Genomic DNA, 27,838 nt, shown 5'->3' on the forward strand with positions numbered 1-27,838 from the left:
TTTACAAACGATTACATTCATTCCAACTGTAAAATGTACCAAAGAACTGTACCTTAGACCACCCTTTTCGGGCAGTTTCACACCAACTCAGAGATTCTGGTCTGCACCAAAAGCATTAGTTTTGAGAAAGATTGGGAGGGGAAAGAGAGAAAAGAGTGCACTCCCTAGTGCTAATTACTTCTCTTTCACTCAGTCTGTTTTGTCACTAATGTACACACACATACACACACACACACACATATCTTCATATTATGTTTTTCACAGACTTTCAAGCACACCACTTCATCATTATTTCTGCCTTTTGTAACAGCCTCATGCTGTGGTAGAGAGAGTGTGTGCATAAAGACCAGAAGTGTTGTCAGCTAAGTAAAGGGAGATACAGAGAAGGAAATGGAACAAGAGTGTGCGGAGATGGAGCAAAAATAGAGAAAAGAGCGGTTGAGAGATGCTGAATACTCAGAGACTGCAGAAGACAATGTTTATGCTGTTATAGGTAATGAGGTGATGTGGCATATTGTTTATTGTAGGTTATTCTTGTCGGGGTTCATGAGCGAAAGGTTGTTGGTTCAAAATAGGCGACAAACATCCAGTAATATGTGTCTTTACGTTATATTATACAGTCCAAAAGTGTTACCTGTAATGTTAGGAATAGGGCTGCAACTGACAATTATTTCTGATCGATTAGTTGGCTGTCTGAATGTAAGAAACGTCTTACATTTATATTAAATGACACGCTGTTATCCCTTTACAGTTACCACTCTCATAAAATACTGGAATTACATGTTGACTTTTAAACCTAAATTTAATGTCCATCAACAGATATTTCAGCAAAATGAATAATTTTGCACTGAATATTAATTGTCTCCCTCTCCAATGAGTCCCATCTGTTTGACACGCATGTGTGCGCCGGCGCTCATTCAGTAAAAATTGAAGTGTACGCAGACTGTCAGGACAAGCCTTCATGCAAAATGGAAATACTCGCGTGAATTTGTTACACTTACAGATAAGGATATAACCGTAAAATTAATAAAACGGATAGTTCTGGCCCTTGATTCTGATTGGTTGAGCCGCGTTTGAAGCCGTTGTAAAATTCCCGAAAACATACAGCTGACCGCATTAAGTATCACTGCGCCACTGAATGTGTATGTTGTTGCGTCTGTCTTGGCAACCACTCTTTAGCAACGTAAACACATGTTTGTTCTCTATTGATTTTGTTAATTGAAGCTTAATGCATTGTAGAAGAGTATTTGTGAGAGAGATATATTGAGTGACTTTGAGTAGGGCTGCACGATTAATTGCACGAGATTGTCATGCGTGTCTCATCAGTAAAGCCGGTTCTGTGATTAGCGGTAAATGTCCATCACCTGCTTTCAAATGGAGCGGCACTTAATATACAGAGCCGTAGTTCGCGGACAAGCTACGCAATATCGTGTTCATAATCGCAGATAAATCGCTTTCGATTACGAACGCGATATTGCGTAGCTTGTCCGCGAACTACGGCTCTGTATATTAAGTGCCGCTCCATTTGAAAGCAGGTGATGGACATTTACCGCTAATCACAGAACCGGCTTTACTGACGAGACACGCATGACAAAAGCATGCGATTAATCGTGCAGCCCTAACTTGGGTGTATTACCTGCATTAAAATTTAGCATTTTCCTTCAGGTCAGTCTTATGTTCATAATAAAAATCTGTTTGAATGTCCGCTGCGATCTTGTCCTTTTAACATTTAATGGGTTTTCCCGTGCCCAGCTGACACTGACAGCGCTAGTCAAAGCATTTGCATCTTGTTCCATGTTCACAAGTTTCAATATAAAAGTCTTGACTGAGTGACTCAATCTTTGACAAACAATCTTTGCCGCCATCTAATGGCGTAATAAATGTAACTTCTGTTGCTGTTCACGATCAGGGACTATTTTTTCCAGCGGAAGGAAGCCTTTTAATGATTTTACTTCATGAAAGTTGCATTGATACATAGTTTTTGGCTTTAATAATTGTATTGTGTAGTAATGGTTTTATAAAAGCATTAAAGGGTTAGTTCACCCAAAAATGAAAATTCGGTCATTTATTACTTACCCTCATGTCGTTCCACACCCGTAAGACCTTCTTTAATCTTTGAAACACAAATTAAGATATTTTAGTTGAAATCCGATGGCTCTGTGAGGCCTGCATAGGGAGTAATGACATTTCATCTCTCAAGATCCATAAAGGTACTAAAAACACATCTAAATCAGTTCATATAAAGCGACAAGAATATTTTTGGTGCACCACAAAAAACTAAATAACGACTTATATAGTGATGGCCGATTTCAAAACGATGCTTAAGGAAGCTTCGGAGCGTTATGAATCAGCTGTTCGGAGCACCAAAGTCACGTGATTTCCCCAGTTTGGCTGTTTGACACGCGATCCCGAATCATGATTCGATACGCTGATTCATAACGCTCCAAAGCTTCCTGAAGCAGTGTTTTGAAATCGGCCATCACTAAACAAGTCGTTATTTTGTTTTTTTGTCACACCAAAAATATTCTCACCGCTTTATAATATTAATATTGATCCACTGTACTCGCATGAACTGATTTCGATGTTTTTTTAGTACCTTTATGGATCTTGAGAGAGGAAATGTCATTGCTCCATAAGCAGACCTCACAGAGCCATCGGATTTCAACTAGAATATCTTATTTTGTGTTCCGAAGATCAATGAAGGTCTTACGGGTGTGGAACGACATGAGGGTGAGTAATAAATGTCAGAATTTTCATTTTTGGGTGAACTAACCCTTTAAGCCTCGTGAAGCCATGGTTTACAGTGAATTTATAATAATACTGTCGGAATACTGTCGTTCAAAAGTTTGGGGTTAAGATTTTTTTATTCTTTTTAGAAGTCTCTGATGCTCACCAAGGCTGCATTTGACCAAAAATACAATAAAAACAGTAGTTTTTATGTCTGACAATTTTGATCAATTTAATGTATCTTTGCTGAATAAAAGTATTAATTTCTTTCAATGTAAAAAAAACTGACATTGCCTCAAATAAGGATATTTACACACTAGAAAAGGCTCTAATGGTGTGTTTGATGGACAGGTATAAAATCCTTTTAAATCTGTAAATTCAAAATTTTATGGGGAAAATGGCAGTTTGAAACACTGGGGTCTGAAAGCCCTGAACCCACTGTCTGAGAATACGATTGGTCAATGGATTCTTGAGTGCACTGCAGTGAAGGTTAAATTGTCCCATCTTTTCTGCATGATGAAGCCTTACTTTTCCAAACCATTGTTTTTCCTCTACATACTTTGAGTGCTCTGACAGCGCTATTTTGTTCGTAAGTACCTGCTTATGTAATCAGGTATACGAGTCGATGAATAAAGACGGAGATGTGGTAAGGTTAAAAACTGAATGTTAAATAAAAGTTTTCCCCAGTGCTGGAGATTCAGGGTTGTGTTATTCTGCCCATGCAGTGTTAAGATATACAATCTGTGAACCTCAGCACTCCCCAAACCACCTGTATTTACTGTAGTAAATGAGGTCAGGCAAGTGTAGACACAGACAGTGAGAGAAAAATTGTCCACATACAAAATAGCAGCACAAATTTGCTTTATTTTTCCATTGAGTTACAAATACACACAATTACGCACAAGCTTCATGAAAACCACATGCTGCTTTCCTATAATTCCACTATAAAGCTCAGACCCCCTCCAAGTTAAAACAGTTTCTTTTTGTTGACTAATCTGTAGCTTACAGCAACGTCTCCGCTGAACTGCCATATGTTTAGTGTTTTACTCAATGAAAAAGTCTTTTCTTTTCCTCTTAACTAGGCCTCTACTTCTAGTTTGACATTTAGCTTTACACATGCCTGCTTCATGGTTCATTTGTCCACACATTTAAGCTGGGCAGCTTTGATCTCATGAAAGGACTCCAACTCCCATGAGACTTTGCATACCGTTCTGTGGCAGATTGACTCAATCAAGCAGTAATGGCCATGGTTTCCATGAGCCCTTAAAGTGTAGTTCGGTTCCCCACGGCAAGGTGAAATGCGGAGGTTTTATGAAGGTTGGTGAGTGTGGAACAGGTGTGGGTTGTTATGAGGTGGATGTCTGGTGGGATGGTCACATGGCTTAAATAGACACAAGTGTATGACTGGATGGCCGTAACCAAGGTATAAGGTAAATGAGAGTGCTGGGAAAGGGGGATCAGGAGAAAGCCATTCTGCTCAGGTTCATCTGTGATCGTGGTCCAGATGCACATCTGGGGTCCAGACAGCTAGCCGCATGTGTTTTCTGAGCTTTACTTTGCCTCCTGTTTTTGTGATTCTCTCTTCCTCTGTTCTGTGGTTTATTGGTGTTGGAATAATATCTCACAGGCATTCATGCTGTGTCACGATAAAGTGTGATGTCTGTGTGTTTGTGTATACGGTACATTGCAAGCTAATAAAATAAGACTAGAAGTAATTTAAACGATCAACCCTTTTTCCAGCATCCTATAAAATAAAAATAACAAGGCTGTTGACAAGATTGCATTTGTGTGTTTTGTGTTTCTGTCTGAAGGATTGAAAGGCAGTGCAAAACTATGGAGGAGTAGGACTTAAAATAAAAAAGGAATCAATTACTTATTTATTCATTCAATAATAAAAAATTTTATTTTTATTTTACCTTTAGTTCAGTTAAACAATAAAATAATACATTAATGTCATTTTTAAAGGTGCTACAGATGATCTTTTCGTCGACTGAGAAACCAAAGACTGTTACTGAGTTTTTGAAATGAGCGCATGCGTAAGAACAACCCCCCTCCTTCACAGCTCATTTCGAGGGAACGCCTCCCAAAACTCGTGCACAAGTATTGGAACACGAGTGTTTACCACCGGCATTCGCTGTGTCGTGTTAGTGGATTCATTATGTCGGACTCACCGCAGGTAACTCATGATCTGCAGTTGTTACTCCTGTCTCCTGACAAAAAATAAGTCTTTTATCAGTTAGTAAAGACAGTTTCAAGTAATATTGCAAAAATGTATAAAACAAAACATCCTCTGTAGCACCTTTAATGTACCTGTGGGAGCAGCCAATGAATTTTTGACTGAATTTTAAGATGTGCCAATTTATTAGTTTAGAAATTTAGTTTATAAGTTTTAACCCCAGTGTACATTTCAAGGTACATGATCACATAGAAACATTTTATACATTCTTGTTGATTGGACTTCAAATTTAAGGCCAAATGTAATTATCAAGATTGTTCAGGGTTCCAGATCATTTCAGCTTTGAGAGTATGAGTGTGCAAAATGTGCAAAATTCCCCCCTTTACTTTAGGGTTGCTTGTCTCTGGTTGGGACAAAAACATGTCAGGAACCTGACATTTTCACATGTATACAATACATTAGGCCTGCACGTTATATATTGTTTTAGCATCAATATTGTAATGTGCACATCCAAGATAGTCGCGTTGCAGGATGTGCGATATCAAGTATAGGGGAACATAGTTGATGCGTATGGACCACGCACCATGGTTCGAAATACATGTGATTCTCAGATTAATTTCAAATTTTAACCATCAAAGAGCGAAAGTTTATCATTTGCACGTGTTTCAGGTCCTGTCAGTTTGATTTTAAACCATTCGAAACATGAAAGACAATCGTTTGTCTTACGTGAACATAAACAATTGAGAAAGAAAATGGATGCGTATCATATTGGATTCGTGCATTCGGTCTTAAGGCCCGTTCACACCAAGAACGATAACAATAAAGATAGCGATAAAGATATAGTTCTAAAAATGGTTCTAAATACACTGCTCAGAAAAATTTAACACTGAAAACACATCAGATCTGAATGGGGAAAAATATCATGCTGGATATCTATACTGATATGGACTGGGTAGTGTGTTAGGAATGAAAGGATGCTACGTCGTTTGATGGAAATGAAAATTATACCTACAGAGGACTGAATTCACAGATACCCCGAAAATCAAATTGAAAAAATGATGCAGCAGACTAGTTCATTTTGCTGAAATTTCATTGCAGCAACTCAAAATGGTACTTGTAGTTTGTATGGCCCCCACGTGCTTGTATGCATGCCTGACAACGCCAGGGCATGCTCCTAATGGGACGACGGATGGTGTCCTGGGGTATTTCCTCCTAGATCTGGACCAGGGCATCACTGAGCTCCTGGACAGTCTGAGGTGCAACCTGGCGGCGTCGGATGGAACGAAACATAATGTCCCAGAGGTGTTCTATTGGATTTAGGTCAGGCGAGCGTGGGGCCATTCAGTGGTATCAATTCCAACATCCTCCAGGAACTGCCTGCATATTCTCGCTACGTGAGGCCGGGCATTGCTGTGCACCAGGAGGAACCCAGGACCCACTGCACTAGCCTAGGGTCTGACAATGGGTCCAAGGATTTCATCCCGATACCTAATGGCAGTCATGGTGCCATTTTCTAGCCTGTAGAGGTCTGTGCGTCCCTCCATCGATATGTCTCCCCAGACCATCGCTGACCCAGCACAAAACCAGTCATGGTGAACGATGTTACAGGCAGCATAATGTTCTCCAGTGGCGGACCTGCCGATTCTGGTGTTCAATGACAAATGCCATTTGAGCTCCACGGTGCCGGGCAGTGAGCACAGGGCCCACTAGAGGATGTCAGGATGTCGGGCCCTCAGGCCACCCTCATGAAGTCTGTTTCTGATTGTTTGGTCAGAGACATTCACACCATTGGCCTGCTGGAGGTCATTTTGTAGGGCTTATCCTGTTCCTCCTTGCACAAAGGAGCAGATACCGGTGCTGCTGATGGATTAAGGACCTTTTACGGCCCTATACAGCTCTCCTAGAGTAACTGCCTGTCTCCTGGAATCTCCTCCATGCTCCTGAGACTGTGCTGGGAGATACAGCAAACCTTCTGGCAATGGCACGTATTTGATGTGCCATCCTGGAAGAGTTGGACTGCCTGTGCAACCTCTGTAGGGTCCAGGTATTGCCTCATGCTACCAGTAGTGACACTGACCCTAGCCAACTATTGAAAAACAGTCAGAAAAGATGAGTAAGGACAAATGTCAATGGCCTCCACCTGTAAAACCATTCCTGTTTTGGGGGTCATCTCATTGTTGCCCATCTAGTGCACCTGTTGTTCATTTCATTAACACCAAAGCAGCTAAAACTAATTAACAACCCCCTCTGCTTCTTAACTGACCAGATCAATATCCCAGGAGTTTAACTGACTTGATGCTATACTCTGATTTAAAAAGTGTTCCTTTAATTTTTTTGAGCAGTGTATAAAAGGATAGCACTGTTCACACCACAGCTATAACGATATAGAGAAACGATATTGTTGGGATCACTTTCAGAATGATTTTTTTTCCCAGCTGTTGAACTATAAAACACTGACAGCCAATCAGAGTCCATTCTTATTTAAGGGCTCACACATTTAAAATGGCAGATGACATTGCGGAGAAGTTAATCGCTGCGGTCCAGAAAAATCCATTGTTTGACAAGGATACTTTAAAGAAAATGGATATATGGAAAACATTCGGTCATACCCTCAGAATAAACAGTGAGAGAAGTATAATTAATGGAGATGAGATCATTATTCCAGGCTAGCAAACACATAAAATTACCTCAGGTATCCAGCGTTGGTTTCGCCAACATTGTCTTGCTTCCTTTGAAGATGCAGTGAAAAAGGCGTTTTTATTCCACTATAATGACTTCGCCAGCTAAATTCACTGTTAGATTAGATCGATTACACTAGCTATTCACTCAAAACATAGCATGCTGAGGACATCTGCAGGTTAAAGCCATATAAATGCAACAAGAACAGCAAAAGCATGTTGTACACACTTTGAAATCGCAGCGTGTGAGCTTAGAATGAACAGACCATTATCGTTCGTTGGTGTGGACGGGCCTTTAAAGTGACTGCAGCCTAATATTCCTTTTACTGTCTGTCATTAATCTTAAACAAAAAATACAAAGAGAATACAAAGATTAATTATATTTATTTTATACAGTGAAAACCATGGAGTTACATTTGATTATTCAATTTCTGTACCTGAATACTGTTAGACTTACCTGAAACACATAAAGCTCTGCTTATTTAATTTGTATCTTTGTTCTATTATATTTATCTATGCTTGTAATTTATTTTCTATGCAGATTCACTCTCCTACAAAATCACCTCAGTCATTCTAGAATTATTAATTCTCTCCAAATAGAGCAATTCAAGTCATCTGGTGAAATTTCATATAGCAGAAAAACTAAGATCGCAATGTCAGTTTTTCCAATATCATGCAACCCTACAATATGTAGTTAATCACTCAAAAAAAAGTTTTCCATGAGCCATTTTTTCCCTCTCAGAGTGCTTGAAAGCAAATGTTGTTTTCTAGCATTCTGCCATGAAACTTCTGCATCTTGCCACCTCCCCACCTCTCATTTCTGTATTCTGCTATGAGAGTGACAGTAAGAACTGTGGATTTTCTGCAGATGTTGTCATGGAAACCTTAACTACCCCATTTCACTTTTGACCACTGGAGCAGACTGCTCATTTGCTGGATATAAAGGTCAAGGGTTGAATGTAGAAGGACAGAACAGCAAGTACATGTCTAACCTGATTAGATCTCTAACTGTTTTCCATCTCTTTCTCTCTCTCTCTGATCTAACATGAACACTGTTCTTTCCGTTCCTCATCAAGGTCTTGCTGCAGTCTGACTTTTGCTCCTTGCAGGGTTCATGACAGACTTAAATCACAGCTGCAGACGAATATTTGTTTCCTTCGCCTAGCTAAACCTGATGTTTTGTTTTTCAGACCTCAGCCCTGCATTGACTAAATCAATTCACTCCTTCCCTCAGTTGTAAACGCCCACTCAGCATCCTCCACACCTGATCTATCATCCTTTACAAAGTAATTATCCACTAAAGCTTCAGCAGGGATGCCCGTTAGTCTTGAGGTGAAAAGTATGAGGCTTCAGCAGCAGCTGTAGGTGGGAGTCCATTTTTAGCTGAGGACACAGATGAGGGACAGGTCAGGTCATTTCCCAGTGGTCATAAACAGAGCCATTAGCAGCCCATTTCAGCCAATATAGCCGTAATGAAAACATCATGGACGCCACGCGCACAAACTCCTGTCAATAACATAGCGTCATCTCCATTTGGTGAATCTGATTGTGCTAGGGTTACAGGGTAAACACTACTGTGTGATGGGTTTGATAGCTTGTGCCTCTTGGGAGTTGTCCTCTTTTTCCTGTCATCTCTGTCTGTGTTGAGGGATTTCTTAAGCTAAATTACTCTAGATGGGGGTCAGACAGCCTCCTGCCTGGCCCACCCTTCCCCAAACTCCTGTAACAACCCTTGTAAAAACCATCAAGGAAAAATTGCACTGCCCTTCTACGTACTGAGTGCGTTTTAATGCACCCTTTTATAACTCCAGACATGCAGTGATTCATTTAGTTAATGTGTGGAGTGTCTGTTTGCTATTGCACCCTAGCTGGTGTACCCTTTTTAATGACTTTCTCGTCGTAATTTTTCCTTTAGTGTTAACTCTTAGCACTACTTTAAAGGGTTAGTTCACCCAAAAATGAAAATAATGTCATTTATTACTAACCCTCATGTTGTTCCACACCTGTAAGACCTTTGTTCATCTTCAGAACACACATTAAGATATTTTTGATAAAATCCGATGGCTCAGTGAGGCCTAAATGTAATAAATGACATAATTTTCATTTTTGGGTGAACTAACCCTTTAATATATCATCAACTGTGACAAAAATAAAAAGATGTCCAATTCATGAATGAATGATTATTATGAACCTGTTCACAACTGATTGTGAAACAATCTTTTTTTTTTTTTAGTTATGTCAGGTTCAAATGAACTGGGAACCACTACTATGATGATGCTTTGTGAGATTGTGAGACTTCAGTCTCTTCACTGATTTGTTGTTCGTATAACCTATAATTGAAGATTCATTTCCACAACAGTTTTGTCTTAATTAATAATGGTTTATGAGCAAATTTATACCAAATAAATGAAATGAAATAAATAGTTTATATAACTTAAATTGTCATCATAACCTGTATACTAAAATGATTCGTTATCATGAGACATTTTCATATATTTATGATTGTGTAATTAAAGTTACAAGAAGTCAAGTAAAAGAATTTATTTGTCTCCTAAAGGCCTGTTCACACTAAGGACGATAACTATATACTACACTAATATAGTTATCATTATAGTTATCATTCTTGGTTTGAACAGGCCATAACTGTTTCATTGTAGTGGCTCTCTAGGCATTTATTTTCTCTGAAGCCCTGTCAACCTGTCCAAAACATGATCTAGACGGTGATGGCTCACAGATGAAATGGGTGTGAATTAAAAAGATGAGAAATACAGGGGGTGGCTAGTAAGAATCTTCACTTAGTGAACTGAAAGGCTGTTTGGTATGACATTAGATTGCCTCTAACAGTGATTTAGAGATGGTCGGGATGTTTGTTGATATTAGAGTCTTAATAGTGATTGATGGCTTGTGACTGGGAGAGCTCATTAGTATTGGATTACACATTTCTCATTAGTGGTGTATTAGGCACATCTAGCTGTCACGCATTGACAAATTATAGGCAGGTTACACTCTGCTTAGAAACGTCAAACATTGCCTCCAGCCAAATTGTGTGATGAAATCTAAAGAACAGATCCCCTGTTCATTTAATTTTTTGCTCTCAGTTTTTATTAAATATATTACTACCAATAGTATTACCTGAAAGAGATTTGGAGCCATGGCCTAGTGGTTAGCACATGTATTTTGACATGTTGTGATATAGACATGCTTTGTTTTCCAGTTTAACTTTATCCACTCTTTTTATTTGGGGTTGGGGTTTGGGAGTGGTTAAATATTTGTGATAGTAAAGGTTATAGAATCAAACCCCACATAAAATGACAAAAGAACGGTTACCATTTTGCCCTTGAGCAAGACATTAACCTTGGTAAGAAGGGGTGGAAATTTATGGCACTTTAGATTCAGTTCAGTTGTCCAAACAATTCTTGATGCATCTCAATTGTTTAGAAACCACTTAGTCTTGGAAATCTTTGACATAATAAAGCCAAGTTCACGCTGCACAATTTTGGCCAGTAATTTTGGAATGATTGGTATCAAAGTCTTGGCTTTGACAAGTATTGTACAACCTAAAAGTTGTCGAACACTTGGTGTCACATGCCATACCATAAAAGACCATAAAGGAATGCCTACAGCAGGGGTCGGCAATTAAGTTTGGCATTGGGCCCAAAAAAAATTTCACCTTTTAGATGGCGGGCCAGAATATAGTCAAAGGATAATTTAAATTAATTGATGAAAAATGCAACTAGAATTGCCTGTGACAGACTGTTACAGTGTCTTTTGTAACTGGTATTGAGCTGTTACTCTGTGTTAAATCCTGTAGTAGGACATTCATTAACAAAAAGCCACATTTGTGTGGCGGTGTCCGGGTTTTACACTGGATAAATTAATAAAGCGGAGTAGTGACCTAGCAAGTATCTTCATTCACCAACTTGCAACACAGACCGCCTTGCTAAAACACACATGTGGGAGATGCGGGAATGAATGGATTAAAATAACTCAAAAATAAGAGAATAAGCCCATTAATGGCATGTTTGAGTCATGCTCTTAACGAACTGTTTTATTTCATTTTAATTAGCTTGTTACACAATGGAGCCTAACTTATTATAATAATTGTTTGACATAGCCTACTTTTACAATCCTCACATACTAAACTGCTTTTTTTTATTATTATTGTTTGCATGCTGGAGGTACGGTATTACATTGTGTGCAGACTGATGTTAACATTTAAGCTAGCTGGTGAGAGAAAATGAAGAAGGTCATGAAGAATGGAAAGACAACTATGCATTCCTCCTACCTAGTTTTGTGAATGCAAAGCCGGTGTGTCTTATCTGCAAGGAAGTTGTCGCTGTTTTCAAAGAATATAACATTGTGTCTAAACCGGACACGAGCTGCGTGATGCGACACGTCAAAAGATAATAGAACTCATTATAATCAGTGATATTGACTACACTGGATGCGGCAATGTGCAACGTGAGTCACGCAACACAACACATTCCCAACAGTAAACGAATTCCCCGTTCTATTTCTGACGTAGTTCAAGTGCTTTGCAATAGTCAAGTCGGTTTGCCATGTAACAATTTAGGCAGCTTTTAGCTTTTTAGCTTTGCCAACCACTAGCCTATAGCATGGTAACTTCTACCAATTTGATTGGTGCAGTGAAATTGTTTTCAAAATTTTTTTTTTTACAATATTTAAAAAATATTTTTGGAGCGCCAAACTCATTGACCAAAACAGCATTTCTCAGATGATGCATTTTTGACTGTCAGCCTTTACACAACATAGATAAGTGTTAGCAACGCACTTCACCATGGCCAAAAATGATGCTTTGAGAAACAACTTAATGCAAGGAATCCTCTCCTCCCATCCTGGTGAAAATTGTACTGTAAGTCACTGTAAAGCATCTGCTAAATGAAAAATTATTTGTAATTGGCAATTAGAGAGGATGAAATCAGCGTGCCTGCCCTCTGAGAACTACCAAAGGTTTTTATCTTGTTACTAGGTATTTTTAGGTATCTTGTTTACATTATAATCTCATTTGCTTCAGCACTGTGGAGAGTTTTAACAAATAAAGGTGGTGTTGTTTTTCCCTGCAGTGAGAGAAGTTTAGCGCAGTTGTGCAGCGGTGAGTAATTTAATGCCCGCTGGACTCTCAGAGCTGTCTTGCATTAGATTGTAATATCCTGTATTTCTGATCCAGGTTCAGTCGTGTTCTTTAGATCTTCTGTGAGACGGACTGGTGTTTATCCCTACTGTCCCATGTAAGAGTTCTTGGACCAGGATGAGTCTTGAGATCAGAAAACCTCAAAGGCAGCAAGTGGCCCTTTTTTTTTCTTCTTTTTTTAATAGAACGTTGAGGTTCATGTAACTTTAACAAACGGGCAAGCGTACACACGCACACCTTCAGTGCTCTGTTTGCACTGGATAAAAGCCTGAATGTGGTTCTTTCATGTCGGTCCAGTTCCAGCAATCTCTAGCACCCTTCGTTTTCACACGCAAGGCTTAGTCTGGGAAAAACACACACCGGCCATTCTAACATTCAATTGATCAAACTCTTTCTCTTGTACTCCTTTTCCTTCTTACCCTCCTACCCTTTTGGCCTCTTTTCCTTCCATCATATTCCTTGTTCTTTCGTGTCTTTCCTCTTTTCTCACTCTTTCTGTCTGTTTCATGCTCTAAGCTGAGCAAAGTGGGCAGATCTGCTGACAGCTGCCTTTGAGAGAGGCCAACAGAAGGGGGGATGAAGAGTGCACAGAGGTGCACAGAGAATGGAGCTTTGATTTCTGAGTTGTTCGAGTCAGTGGATTTCGGCACAGAGTTACATTACATCAAATAAAGCTGTCGGCCCAAATTACATAGAATTGTGAGCAAATAACTTTTTTTAGTTTCATCTTTATTTCCTGTTTGGTTTAAGTTTGAAAAAAGGATGTGGTTTCTGAAAGGTCAGTTTGCCCTCTAGTTTAGTTGTCTCCATGTCTGGCTAGCCGTCTGTCTTCTCTGTGGTGAGTGCTGCTTAGTCACTGTCTGATCTGGGCTGAACAGTACCGCATCAGTCTCTCTCTCTTTGTTTTCCCCTGTTTGTTCGTTCATTCTTAATTTCTTTCTTTTTCTTTTTCTTTTTACCTGTTATCCTTCCTTTCGTTTTGCCTGCCTGCCTTTCTGTCTGCTTACTTACCTTGCCTGTTTTCCTTCATTTCCAAGTACCTTTTTACTGATCCACTTCCTTCCTTCCTTTTTACATTTTGTCCCTTTATTCCCACCCACTCAAGTACCTTCCCACTTGCATACATCCCCTTTACTTTCCATCCTTCCTTTCTTACTTCCCTTCCTTACAAGTCATCCTTCCTTCCTGCCTATCTTCCAACCTATATACTTAATCCTTATTCCTTCCCATCTAGCTCCTAACCAACTTCCTATCTACCTGCCCACCTTCCTTCCTTCTTTACTTCCTTCTGACCTACCTACTTAATAGGGCTGCACAATTTATCGCAATTTTATAGCACGCGATTTGACAAAAGCTGCGATTATTTTATGCGCAGCTTGTCAGAGCTGTATGGTTCTGTGATCAGTAGTAAATGCTTCTTCATCTGAAAGCCAGAGGGCGCTCTAGCGCAGAAACTGCAAATATGCCCTGCTGCCGAAGTGCGATTTCAATGTTTTTTTTCTAATTGTCCGATTAATTGTGCAGCCCTACTACTTAACAATCTTCCTTCCTTCCTTCCCTCCCCTCCTACCTATCTGCCTACCCAACTTTCTTCCAACCTACCTACTTAACCTTCCTTCCTTCCCTCCCTTCCTTCCTTCCCTCCCTCCTACCTATCTGCCTACCCACCTTCCTTCCAACCTACCTACTTAACAATCTTCCATCAGTCGGCACCGATGGCCCCGGGGCAGCATGGCGTCATGTAGAGCTAATGCGCTTCAGGCGACACGAGTTCGAGTCCCGGCTCGCGGTCCTTTCCCGATCCCGTCCCCCTCTCTCTCTCCCGCTTCGTTTCCTGTCTGAATACTGTCTTATCGCAAATAAAGGCAAAAATGCCAAAAATAAATCTAAAAAAAGTACCTACTTAACAATCTTCCTTTCCTCCCTTCCCTCCCTCCTTTCTATCTGCCTACCCACCTTCCTTCCTTCTTTTACTTCCTACCTAATTAACAATCTTCCTTTCTTCCCTTCCTTTCCTTTCTCCCTCCTACCTATCTGCCTACCCACCTTCCTTCCTTCCTTTACTTACTTCTGACCTACCTACTTGACAATCTTCCTTCCTTCCCTCCCTCCTTCCTATCTGCCTATCCACTTTTTTTTCTCGTTTACATACCTAATCAACTTCCTCCTTCCTATCTACCTACCTATCTGCCTGCCCACCTTCCTTCTTTCTTTACTTCCTTCCAACCTACCTACTTAACAAACTTTCTTCTTTCCATCCCTTCCTTCCCTCCCTCCCTTCCTCCTATCTATCTTCTTATTCACCTCCCTTCCTGTCTACCTGCCTAGCCAACTTCATTCCTCCTATCTACCTACATTTTTAACAACCTTTCTTCTAATCTTTCTGCATTACTTACTTCTGGCCTATCTGCCCATACCACCATCCACCCGTCCATCCTTCCTTCGTACCTGCCTTTCTTTTTTCCCTCCTTTCCAATACCTCTGTCTTTCGTGGTTATTTTCTGATTCTTTGTTATTGGTGTTGTGATTATCATTCTCCTCACTGTGTGCAGGAGATGCATGCTACAGTGGAGGAAGCCCATTGCGCTTTATGCTGGGTGGTTTGGGGGGGGTTCTCTTGGACAGAGGGCCCCTCTCTTGAACAGTTTGCCTGAAAAGGGCTCATTCAGTTGAGCAGGACTGCGTCTGCCTCCTCCTCCCTCTCTCTGGCTGTGGATCATTGTCAGGCTTGAAAGGAGCTTTGACCGGTTCCAGACGACTGGTTCTGCACCATAAAACTCCACACACATTGATAAATGGGCTTGCCCCACAACATTGTGAATCCATTGGCATATCCCAGGGTATTTTGGGATTGTCAGACAAGGAGGCAGTCAGTAAGTTAAGCAACACAAACGGTGCAAGACATACAGGAAAAGCAGCCCAGCACAGTCAAACAGAGAGACAAGGCAACAAGGTCAGGGTGAAAGACAAGCCAGACAGACTGATCACTCATATACAGCACAAAAGCTATCATTGAGCTTATGTTAGCATTCTGACTTTATGTATAGCTGAGCAAAGACTGTGTGTGTATATATATGGTTCTTTATTTCTTTTCATACTGCAGATGTCATGTTAAGGATAGTGTGTGAAAGGCTCCAAAGATAGCAGTGTATAGGTTTTAAAAAATCTTGCAGCAAAGGGTTTATTATAGAATCCCTGCTTTCACTTTACACTCCTCCACTCCACACATGGTCACGCTCTATGAAAGCTGGCTGTGGTTATCACGGTCACCCTTCGCCTGTCCTATGAGTTTGAAAAATGAATGTGCTTTTGAGTGCTGATCTTGCATTATAAATGAATCCAAGTTACTTTGGAACCTGTGAACTTCAAACTTTTAGTAATCCTCCACCTTTCTTTTTCTTTACTACAGGGAGTTCCTCAGCTACCCTGTGCCAAGGCCTTATACAACTATGATGGCAAAGAACCCGGAGATCTCAAGTTCAGCAAGGGTGACATCATCATCCTGCGCCGGCAGGTGGATGAAAACTGGTACCATGGAGAGATGGGTGGTGTCCATGGATTCTTCCCCACTAACTTTGTCCAGGTCATCAAACCTCTCCCACAGCCACCCCCTCAATGCAAGGCCCTGTATGACTTTGAGCTGAAAGACAAGGAGGCTGACAAGGACTGCTTGCCATTCTCAAAGGTGCTGGAAATTTATACAGACTTCGAAATTCATCTATACTGTCCTATTCACACACACTCCTTCACAAACAAATATGGTAATGCTTTACAAAAAGTCATTTCATTAGCATTAGTTAATGCATTAGATATTCTTAGATATTGTTTCTTTGAATAGAAAAAGAGGCCGGAAGATTCTTCAGAATTTATCCTTTTGTATGTTCCAAAGGGGAAAAAAATAGTGAATAATTTTGGGCTGAACGAACAGCACTGCTTTAATGTTCCAGAAACAAAAAGAAACATTTATTTCTGCTTGCAACATAAGTGTGCAAGTTCCCCTCCAGGCATTTGTGTTTTGGATAGATTTTTATTAAAAAAAAAAAAAAAAAAATGCCTGGCTTTCATTGATGCCTTCGAGTTGTACATTTTTTATAAACTTTTTAACAAATTGCTGTGAAGGCTTGTGGCTAAATAACAAGGAACCTGTTTTATTCTGTCTGCCCTCAGGATGATATTCTTACTGTGATTCGTCGTGTGGATGAGAACTGGGCGGAAGGCATGCTGGGAGATAAGATTGGCATCTTCCCCATATCTTACGTAGAGGTGAGTCATATCAGTGCATTTAAAACTGTTATTGCTCCCTGACATTTTCACATTTAATGTTTTATATTTAGATGTTGTACTTTTCTGCACAGCTTTGGTCTTGGAAACCTTTCAAACTATTCTCCACCCTTTAAAGAGTGTGCTTTCAAGTGTTCATTGTTGCCATTTTTGTCACATCCTGTTGATTTGGACAGTTTTTCACCCCCACCATTTCTTTGTTTCTGCTCTTGTTGAAATGCACAGCTCTTTAAGCATGTAGATCTCTGAGAACTCTCATAGTTGCCAATTATTTGAGCTGTATTGAACTCTAATCAGCCTTTTCATCATTCTGACTCAAATCTCAAAACACCAACAGACTTGAGTGTCTCTTTATCAGACACACACAATCTGCTTGCTTTAATCATGAAAACCTTAAACAAGAAAATTTCAATTATCATGGCCAACTTCATTTATGCTCCTAAAAGTTGCAGCATCTCATGTCTTGAAACACCTCACATCCCTACTCTCATAAACATAGGCAAAAACCTTTATGAACCCTGGCAGAGCCAGCATGAGCTCTCTGCCAGCCACGTGTTTAACCTGTGGGAAAAAATAACCATCAAAAGACATTCAAAAATAGATTCTATCAGAATGGTGTTGCTTGAATTGCATCTCTCTCACTCAGAGCAAGAGGACGAGGGAGAATAGGGGTGGAGGCTTCGTGCTTACACAAAAGCCTTGGCAATTTTCAATAAACCAGACTTTTTCCAAGTGAATGCTTCTGAGAAAGTAATCTCTGATACCAGTGACATCAAAAGTGACATTCACTAAGGTACTTGAAAGAGAGTAAAAGAGGTGGAAAAGGGTTTTCTGTTCCCATGTCACATGCCACCATAAATTATATGTTTTCAAAGAGTGACTTGGAAATGGAATCAGGCATGTGTCTCTCTTAGTGACCGTCATATACGGAGTATTTAATGTCTGCCTGAGTTTGCAAGGGCAGCACTAAGATATGATGAACTGATCTTGAAGTTATTACATTATATTACCATTCATGCTAGGTGAATCATAAGCTGCAGCCCTGTCTTTTTTTGATTCTAGGATTTGCTGTAGCTTCGGGTCTAATATTGTTTGCTCTACTAGTCAGTTCATTAAAGGTCCCGTTCTTCGTGATCCTATGTTTCAAACTTTAGTAATGTTGTTGTGTAATGTTGTTGTTAGAGTATAAATAAAATCTGTAAAATTTTAAAGCTCTAAGTTCAATGCCAAGCGAGATATTTTATTTAACAGAAGTCGCCTACATCGAATGGCCAGTTTGGACTACATCCCTCTACTTCCTTCTTTAATGACGTCACTAAAACAGTTTTTTGACTAACCTCCGGCCACAGGAATACACAAGAGTTGCGTTTGTAGAGTGTGTTTGTCGCCATGTCGTCGAAACGCTGTTATTTTCATCCCGCAGTCCAATCACCGGGTCTGATTCCGGCTCAAATTGATAGGGTAAAATTAAAGACATGTTTACAATAACACTGAGCGCGTGCATCTCCACATTATGTTAAGAGGCGTGACCTTTCCGGGCACGGTGCGCTCAGAGCTGTCGAATCACAACACAGGAACCGCTGGCACAATCAGAACTCGTTACGTATTTCTGAAGGAGGGACTTCATAGAACAAGGAAGTCATCAGCCCGTTTTTATGACAGTGGAAACAGCGGTATACAGATAAGTAAATTATGTGAAAAATACTGTGTTTTTTTACACGCGAAACATGAACACATGTTATATTGCACACTATAAACACAATCAAAGCTTCAAAAAACCACGAAAAACGGGACCTTTAACTTTTATTATTTTCCATTTTTTAGAAGTAACCAAAAATGTTTAATTACATTTACATGATCAAATGATTTTATTATTATACTATCTTTTAATTATCATTATTTTAGTTTTTCTAAGTCACCATCCTTTGCTTATTACAAGCATTTTACTGTAAGCCTTGAGATCAAAAGGGTTTTAAAATCATGAGAAACATTAAGCGCGTTCCGTCTTTTGACTGGTAGTGTATCCATGCTGATTCCACACCTGCTGTTTTGAGCATGAGGTCTAATTTCGTGCCAGTGTACCCATCTCATATGGTTTCATTTATTAATACTTTCACAAATCAGATTATATATGAATATATGAATAAATTCCAAGAATGCACTAAGCACTCTACACCTGTATTCAATATCTATAGTGGCATTTAATCGAACCTTATGACCTAGATAAGTGTGTGTTTAGATGAATTCAGAGTGTAGGGTTCTTCATATGAGTGGTCTGATTGGCTGCTCTCATTAGTGTAGAGAGTGAGTTTCTTGAGGCGATGGGTGTTGCTCTGTCATTAGCTGGAAACTCTATGCTCATATGCCTTTGATTTCAGTTTCACATGAAATCAGAAATGGCCTGCAGTCCCATCACACTCACCACACCACATACTGTACACCAATGAGTCTTTGAACTTTTCCATCACTTTTTACTAGTGATCTCAACTCAGTTTGGATCATATTGATCAAACTGTCGGTTTTTGAGTCACGGATTGGATCAAAAACAAAAAAAAAATATTATTATATATAGCACACTTTAAGTACTTTGATACCACAGCAAAAACTCTTGCCTAACTAATAAAGTTCAAACATTATTAAAGGCAAGTGAACAGTCTAATAAAATAAGAACAAATACACTAATTACAAGCATAGATAAATACATTATTACAAAGTTACATATAAAGTCAGGTTTAACAGTAGTATTCAGGTACAGAAATGTAATAAATGTAAAATAACACTATAGTGTTCACTGCATAAATTAAATATAGATTAATCTTTGTTAAAGCTGTTTTGTTTTTTTATTAACATAACATAAATAACATATTTTTTTTATTAACCCCAGAACACATTTGTTGAGCTGTGAACACATATGTATAGGCTGCACACCATTGAAAACACTAAAGGTGCTCATTAATTTTATTTAAAAGTTGAAATTAACATTTTTCAGAGTGATTTCTGTCTTCCGGTTTGAAAAGGAAAGTCGGAGCAACGTCACAAAATCTGACGTTATCGTGTACTACCGGCAAGATCCGGAATGCTGATTGACTCCAGTATGGGCTGGTTGAACATGCTGATGTTAACCGTTTCTGAGGCTTGTCTGCATTTATTCATGACATAAAGCTCATTCAATCCAATCACTGCGCTGTAGTATGCATAAGATTATAATTGCGGTATTATGCATGAGGATGTGTCACTTCTCTTACCTCTGTCTCTGTTGTCATTCAGAGACATGGGTCCTAGGTGCTTGTTTCCTCAGTGCTACAACACAAAAATATGTTTTCCTGCGACGCATCCAGAGCAGAAGTTTGGGTGCATGTGTTTTGTTTTGCTGTGATCTACCAGCACAAATGGAAAATATGTTCGCATGAGATTGCATTACAGCTGAGAATTCAAAGGTCTCAAAAGTGCTGTTCATTCACCTCTGCGTTTGGACACGCGAGCCATGTGTATGTTTCCCTCAGCACAGCAGCACATGAGTGTTGTTTACATTTTGCCAGCGATGTGGTCTGAACTGGAGTTTGAAATACGAACACATGAAAAATACAATCGTTACACGCGGAGCACGCATATGATTTGTTTCAGCACGGAGCTCCACGATGAGTTTAACAACACTAGCCATGTGGCTCATAGCTCATATACAGAATAAAGGAATCTGATGGCTCAATGTAGCCTGCATAGCCAGCAATGACATTTCCCCTCTCAAGATCCATAAATGTACTAAAAACACATTTAAATAAGTTCATGCTAGTACAGTGGTTCAATATTAATATTATAAAGAATATTTGTGGTGTGCCAAAAAAACAAAATAACGACTTATATAGTGATTTCAATCTTTTGTGTCGAATCAGTGGTTCGGAGCGCCAAAGTCACGTGATTTCAGCAGTTTGGCGGTTTGACACGCAATCCAAATCATGATTCGACACAAAAGATTCATAACGTCTGAAGCTTAATTAAGCCATGTTTTGAAATCGGCCATCACTATATAAGTTGTCATTTTGTTTTTTGGCACGCCAAAAATATTCTCATCACTTTATAATATTAATACTGAACCACTGTACTCACATGAACTGATGTTTTTAGTACATTAATGGATCTTGAGAGAGGAAATGTCATTGCTGGCTATGCAGGCCTCACTGAACCATTGGATTTCAACAAAAATATCTTAATTTGTTTTCCGAAGATTAACGAAGGTCTTATGGGTGTGGAACAGCATGAGGAGTAATAAATGACATTATTTTCATTTTTGGGTGAACTAAGCCTTTAATGGCATAGACAGCAGCCGATATTTATAGGCTGCTGTCACTTTAAGACCTAATGCACTGATCCAATATAATGATACATGTCCGATTTCTTTCTGAACTGTTTATGTTCACTACTGACATAACCTACTGTTTTTCAGAGAATACTGCTGAGATAGGTATTTTGACATAATTTTGTGTATGTGTCACTTTAAACACAAGGAGATGCAAAAGAGGAATCACCTGACTCTCTGCGTATGCACAGAAAACAGTGTGTGAACACAGAATCGAGTACTCTTTCACCTCTTCTTGTGCTTGAATGGATTAAAATCACTTAAATGTGTTATTTTTTTGGCCTAGCAGTTAATTTATGTGACATATTGAGCCTTGGTGCTCATACGGACTCTGTTGGTTTGAATCTGGTTTGCAATGTTTTCTAAAAGCCAAAATTAGATACAATAATAATAGTAAGTGGAGTGAAGTATTATTTTTGTTCACTCGCTCTTCTTCTTTCAGTTTAACACTGCAGCTCGACAGCTCATAGAACTGGACAAGCCATCTGAAGGTGGGGGTGATTCCAGTGAAGGGCCATCGTCCTCTTCCTCAGGCCCCCAGGCCAACGGCTCCCAGAAAGCTACTGGGGAGAAGAAGAACAGTAAGAAGCGACACTCCTTCACCTCCCTGACTATGTCCCATAAGCCTTGCCTGGCCCCTCCACCCCAGAGACACTCCATGGAGATCAGCGGCCCGGTTCTGATCAGCTCCTCCAACCCCACAGCTGCAGCCCGGATCGGAGAACTCAGCGGAGGCCTGTCCTCTAGCGCACCTTCACAGGTGAGAGATGATGGATGCATTGACACTTATGCAGCATATCAGACCACCATACAGCCTCGTGATGGATGGAGAGATTTGGTGATAGGGAAACAGGATGGATGTGCAGGAAAGAAAGGAGAGGAAGATAATGAGAGACCACAATTATTATTCCAGCTTGATGGTGGCTGACCTCTAAATGTTCTGTTCCTCATCCTCTCTCCATGTTATATATAGATTAGTACTCATACTGAGTGGAGGTAAGGACATCATCTCTCACTGAAGATGAGCTTCTCAGCTGTGGCCATGGTTACATAGCCTGATAAATTCACATACACACAAACACACACACCAGAATCTGCACAGATGTGTTTAAAGATACACTCAAAGAAAGAATAAAGTGGGGCTCAAATCTGACTCCCATTATTGTCTGAATTTGAAGTTCAGACTTGGCATAAGTGACATGGACTCCTAAAAAGGCATATTCTTTCTCATATTCTAAGAAAGAAGATATCAATTGTCTATCATTTGTCCTGATAGGCAGAACAGTGTGAATGCTGTTTTTCAGATTTAGCCATTCTTCATTAGATACCACTGTTGTTGGTATTTTTGGTTATGGTACTGTTAGTATTACTGTACTGTTAGTATATTTATATAATAAATTTTTTTTATTTAAAAAATACATTTAAAAAACAGTAATATTGTGAAATAATATTACAATTTAAAATAACTGTTTCCAATTTTAATATATTTTAAAATGTCAATTATTCCTGGGATGGCAAAGCTGAATTTTTCAGCATCATTACTTCAGTTTTCAGTGTCACATGATCCTTCAGAAATCATTTGGTGCTCAAATACATTTCTTCTTATTATTATTATGTTGAAAACAGTTGTCCTGCTTAATATATTTGTGAAATCCATATGAACAATTTATTTGAAATATTATTATATTATATATTATAATTCTAGATATTATAACTATTGATCAATTTAACGTGACCTTGCTAAATAAAAGTATTAATTTCTTTAAAAAATAATTATTTTCCCAGAGAAACGGTCATTTTTGTTAAATATATTTGAAATATTTAATGTAAAAACTAAAGACAGTTAAAATAACAATGTAGTAAATGTCAATAAACACAAGTTGAAACAAAAAGTTCAAATAAAAAAAGTGTTTATGATGTTGCTTTTTCACCACCATAATCATAATAATGTGAATATTCAATATCTTGCCCAACTCTACAGTAGTGTGACTGATCTTGGCTTATTCAAATGAATTGGACTTGCAGTGACGGAGAGAAACTGTATATTGAACGATGAATCCGTGATTTTGAAAGACTTTTGAATCTCTTGAGAAATTTGTTCTCTTTAAATGAGATTTGTGCACTTTTGTATTATGTTGCCTTAAGATCGCTTTAGCTGGCCATAATTGTCGAGTGACAGTGAAATAGAGGAAATGTGCAACAGTGGTTAACTGCCAAATGGTAAAATTTGCCAAATAACTACAAATAATAGCTTGAAGGGAAGGTGAGCATCGTGTCAGGCATCCTGCCCAAACTCCAGAGCTCTGAAGCTTGTCCACACCAGCTTACTGTTCTCTCCTGTTCTGTCAGCAGTTACTCTCTCTCATTCCACACAGTCCAACATGCTGTCCGAGCGTTTGAGATCACTGATGCGTGACAGCAATCCACCACATCAAACGCTCCCCCCACCACTCGCTCGCAGAGGTTACCGCAGCAACCCTGGAATGACAGTCACTCACAGCTGTTCCACTGGTTGCTGAGCAATGCGGTCTCTAAGGAGATGGCAGACAGACAAGTCATTTCATGTGATGTTCTGGGGTGGGTGGGGGGAGTTCTAGGAAAGTTTCAGGAATGTGGCTTTTTCCCCTCTACTTTACACTCTCACTTTAATTTGTTTTATTTTCATTCGTTTTAAAAATGTAGGACTCATTGAGTCTCGGGTTGCTCTGCTAAGGATGAAATGACAAAGAAAGAATAAAAAGACCACTTGAAAATGTGAAAGACCGTCAGATCCATGGCCTAGCAGTTAGTATGTTTCATACATGTTTAGCTTTGATTTAAAAAAAAAAAAAAACAAAAAAAAAAAACAAAGTCCTTACATATGATACACTGAAATGGCTTTGAACATTTATAAAGTCTGGAAACAATCATAAATTACTATATAGCTACAGACAAAGCTGTCAATTTCAGGTAACAATTTAAACACAAATAAGGCTTTTTTTGTTCAAAAAATAAAGAAATACAAAATCATCCTGTTAAATCATGTAAGAGCAAGTACATATATAGTATAATGCATATATAAGATAAGTATCATGGTTTTATTAAGAGGCACAACTGTTTCAACAGTGATAACGTAAATGTTTCTTGAGCACCATATCAGCATATTAGAATGATTTCTAAAGGATCATGTGACACTGAAGACTGGAGAAATAATGATATAAATTCAGCTTTGTCATCACAGGAAAAAATAGAGAATAGTTATTTTAAATTGTAGTAATACTTAACAATGTTATAGTTTTTACCGTATTTTTAAACAAATACTTGCAGTCTTGGTGATTAAAAGAGTAACAACTTTTGGATAATAGTGTATAATATTTTATAGACACTATTTGTTGTTCCCTTCTTTTTATGTTGGCACATAAATGGTAGGGTTTGTGACAGTATATAAACAAGTATTTTGGTTGCAGTTTATTTTACAGTACGTGTACTTACATGTACTTGGAGTGTACTTGCTTATTAAAATACTGAGTAATATGTAAGGTAACTACACAGGACTGTAAAATAAAATGCTACTAGTATTTCTAACAGACCTGGCACTGAAGCTAGGCCCTGTTTACACCTGCGTTTTTGTCAATTGAATCACAAGTAGATGAGGCAGACATGTACCCGTTTGCACCTGGTATTTTAATCCATTACTTTTGTCCACTTTCAACCACTTCTGTCCTGATTTCTTCAAGGGGAGGGTCTATGGATAGGTAAATTTATAGTTTTTTTCAGATCTTTTGATTTAATGGATAAAATAAGCTTGCACAATTTACATATGAATGCACAGAGACAATGGAAAATCATGGAGAGCATCAGCTTTCATTTCTGCTCTGACAGCGGTGAGTGCTTGTTAGAAATCAGGAATGGTGAGAGAACATTGTGCTTGGTACGTTTTTCGTCTTCAAACGAAACTTGGGTCTTCAGCCTCTGGCTAACACGCTTCACAGTTTACGCATTATGTCAGTAGGTCTTTTGTGGCTGTTCGAACACATTCGACCACATGAGCATCTACACTACGAAAGCAGTCTGATCAAATGCATTTTCGACTACCTCTGGAAGTGGGCGAAAGTGGACAAGCTCAAATCGTTTTAGACCCCATTTACACCTGTATTTAGCGTTGTCCACTTGTGATCCAATTGACCAAAACGCATCTTAAAACCAGGTTACAGTGACCAAAAACTGTCAGAGAAGCAACCTGAAGTGGAGGTAGGAGGAAGAAATTCTCTCATAGTTGAACTGATCTTCATGCTTCTCATATTATTAAAGACCTTTCTTATAGGTGAAGTTGACTGTATAAAAATCACACTGGTAACTGGATTTTTTTTTTTTCTCTCCATGATGTTTGTTCCATCAATGTCATCACCTATCTGAGAACCTCTCTGGATTCCTCTTCTGTGGTACAAAACACTGAACACAACAGAAGACACACTATACCTCTGTCGTTTTAGTTTCGGCCTGTCTGTATGCTCTTGGATCCATTTTCGTGTTCATAAAGGAGCGGTTGAGAATGGGGTGTTGTGAAAGCTGACCCCGACTCAGTGTTTTATAAGAGTGAATACTTGGTGCAGATGGAATGAGGAAGTGTGTGGTGGTGGTGGCCTTAGCAAACGTGTTAACGCTTTAAAAGAACATGAGACGGTTTCTCAGGCGACAGAATTCGTCATCATGTGTTGAAACCAGCACAGTGTTTTGTACTCACACCTAGAGATTATATTTACACAAGACACCAGTCCATTTCCTGTATGTGTAACCAGAATATTTATCATCTGCAGTCTGTTTATGAGTCTATAATTGGTCTTTTTTTGTCCTAGTTTTTCCTTTACCTTTTGCATAATGCAGCATATTGTTTCATTTATTTTTTTTCCCCCAATCATACTTCCTCTCTTTTTGTTTTTTTCATCAGTAATGTTGTCAGGCAACCATACTACAGCAAAACACAATGACAGTTGATCTGTTGTTTTTATGTCATCTAGTATTCTACTATGAATATAGAGAACATCTCTCTCGTTCCCTCTCTTTTTTTTTGTCCCTCTCTTGCATGCCCACGATTTTTTCACTCACACTCTTTTTAACATTCCTATCTAGGCGTTTTAGCGCTAATAATTATCCAGACACTCCAGATCTCATAAAAGCCTGTTTGAGCCTGTAAAGTGATCCCCCTCCTTTGTGGCAGCAGTTATGCCCTCTTATGAAGGTGATGTATCGATTTACATGATTTTTGTGACACATTTGTAATATATGAACCACAGACTTATTGCTTTCTCATATATTTCTGGTTTGAGGGAAAGAGAGAAAGGAAAAACGGAGGGAAAAAGGCCATTTAGTAGGATGAGGATGTTTGAAGTGATGAAAAAGAGAGAAAGAAGGACATTTACTTTTTACCATGACTGATTTTGTCTCCACTGCATTATAAAACACAGCAGGGATGCTTCTCTAATTGCTAAGCAGGAGTTTTCATTTCGTTAGTGTGTGTTTTAATGTTTTGCTGAGTGGTCATAGAGGTTGTCATTAGTGGCAAAAAATGACAGCAACAATGTTCTCTTCAGCACACAGCTCTCAGATGTCCGCTCTAATTTTTGCAGCTTTCTATCTTACTTTCTAATATTACTGATATAGATTTACTGACTTAAACCTGCAACTTTGGTTTAAAAGTTTTGAAAGTTAGAATTAAATTATATTAGGGTGGATTTGAGTATTGCCCTAGACATGCAGGTATGCATCACGCTTTGCTGAGCCACTGATCTACCAAATCCCATGACTGACAATGGCAGATGTAGGATTGAGGTTATCAAATTAAATGTCACTAGTTCATTCAAGCACACTTGAATTGGTCAGCAAGAATGATTGTTCTTTCAGAGCTCAAAAATTGACAACTCAGTAGAAATTTTTTAAAAATTATTTTTTTCTTTTTTTGACCATTTCTAATTGTAATGTTATTTTTTTACATTTAATTCATGACTTGGAAATGGAAAAATAGTACAAATACTACAGACCTGGTGTTCAAATCAATATATCACATAGATGATTTATTTAACAAAATGGTAAAATATCATTTAATAATTAATCATTAATGATTAGTCTAATTAATATTCACGGGCAAAGCCACAGTTTACCAACAAGAAAGTCTCTCAACTTTCTATAACAAAAGGGTCATCTGTGATAAGAAGAAGAAGAAGAAGAAAAAGAGTAATTGCTCAAACCCTTAAAGGCAGGGTTAGCAATTTTGGAGAGGCTAGCAATAGCAAGCTAGCTTTGAAAGTATAAGATCCCACCCTCCCTTCAGAGCCACACCTCCTCCAAAAGACAAGAATGCACACAGCAGTCTGCAAAGCATCACGAGATGAGAGTGTTTTTAGAGGCAGCTTGCATCGTCATTATGTTGAATACGCATGAAAAAGAAGTAGCAGTAATAGTAGTCGTCTGGTTTTTTGTTAGAAGTAAGAAGA

At 38.9% G+C, this 27,838-nt stretch overlaps 1 protein-coding gene across 1 annotated transcript in view; it reads left to right on the forward strand.

Annotated features, from left to right (window-relative positions):
* The window catches only part of sh3rf1 (SH3 domain containing ring finger 1), a 66,298-nt gene that overhangs the window by 23,839 nt on the left and 14,621 nt on the right, over positions 1–27,838 (forward strand). The window contains exons 3-5 of the mRNA XM_048206743.1: positions 16,143–16,418; positions 16,901–16,996; positions 21,811–22,128. Of these exons, the coding sequence (XP_048062700.1) occupies positions 16,143–16,418; positions 16,901–16,996; positions 21,811–22,128 (690 nt within the window). The remainder of the gene's footprint in view (positions 1–16,142; positions 16,419–16,900; positions 16,997–21,810; positions 22,129–27,838) is intronic.

Source organism: Megalobrama amblycephala, linkage group LG11, assembly GCF_018812025.1.
Source record: "Megalobrama amblycephala isolate DHTTF-2021 linkage group LG11, ASM1881202v1, whole genome shotgun sequence".
In the NCBI taxonomy this organism is placed as follows: Eukaryota; Metazoa; Chordata; class Actinopteri; order Cypriniformes; family Xenocyprididae; genus Megalobrama; species Megalobrama amblycephala.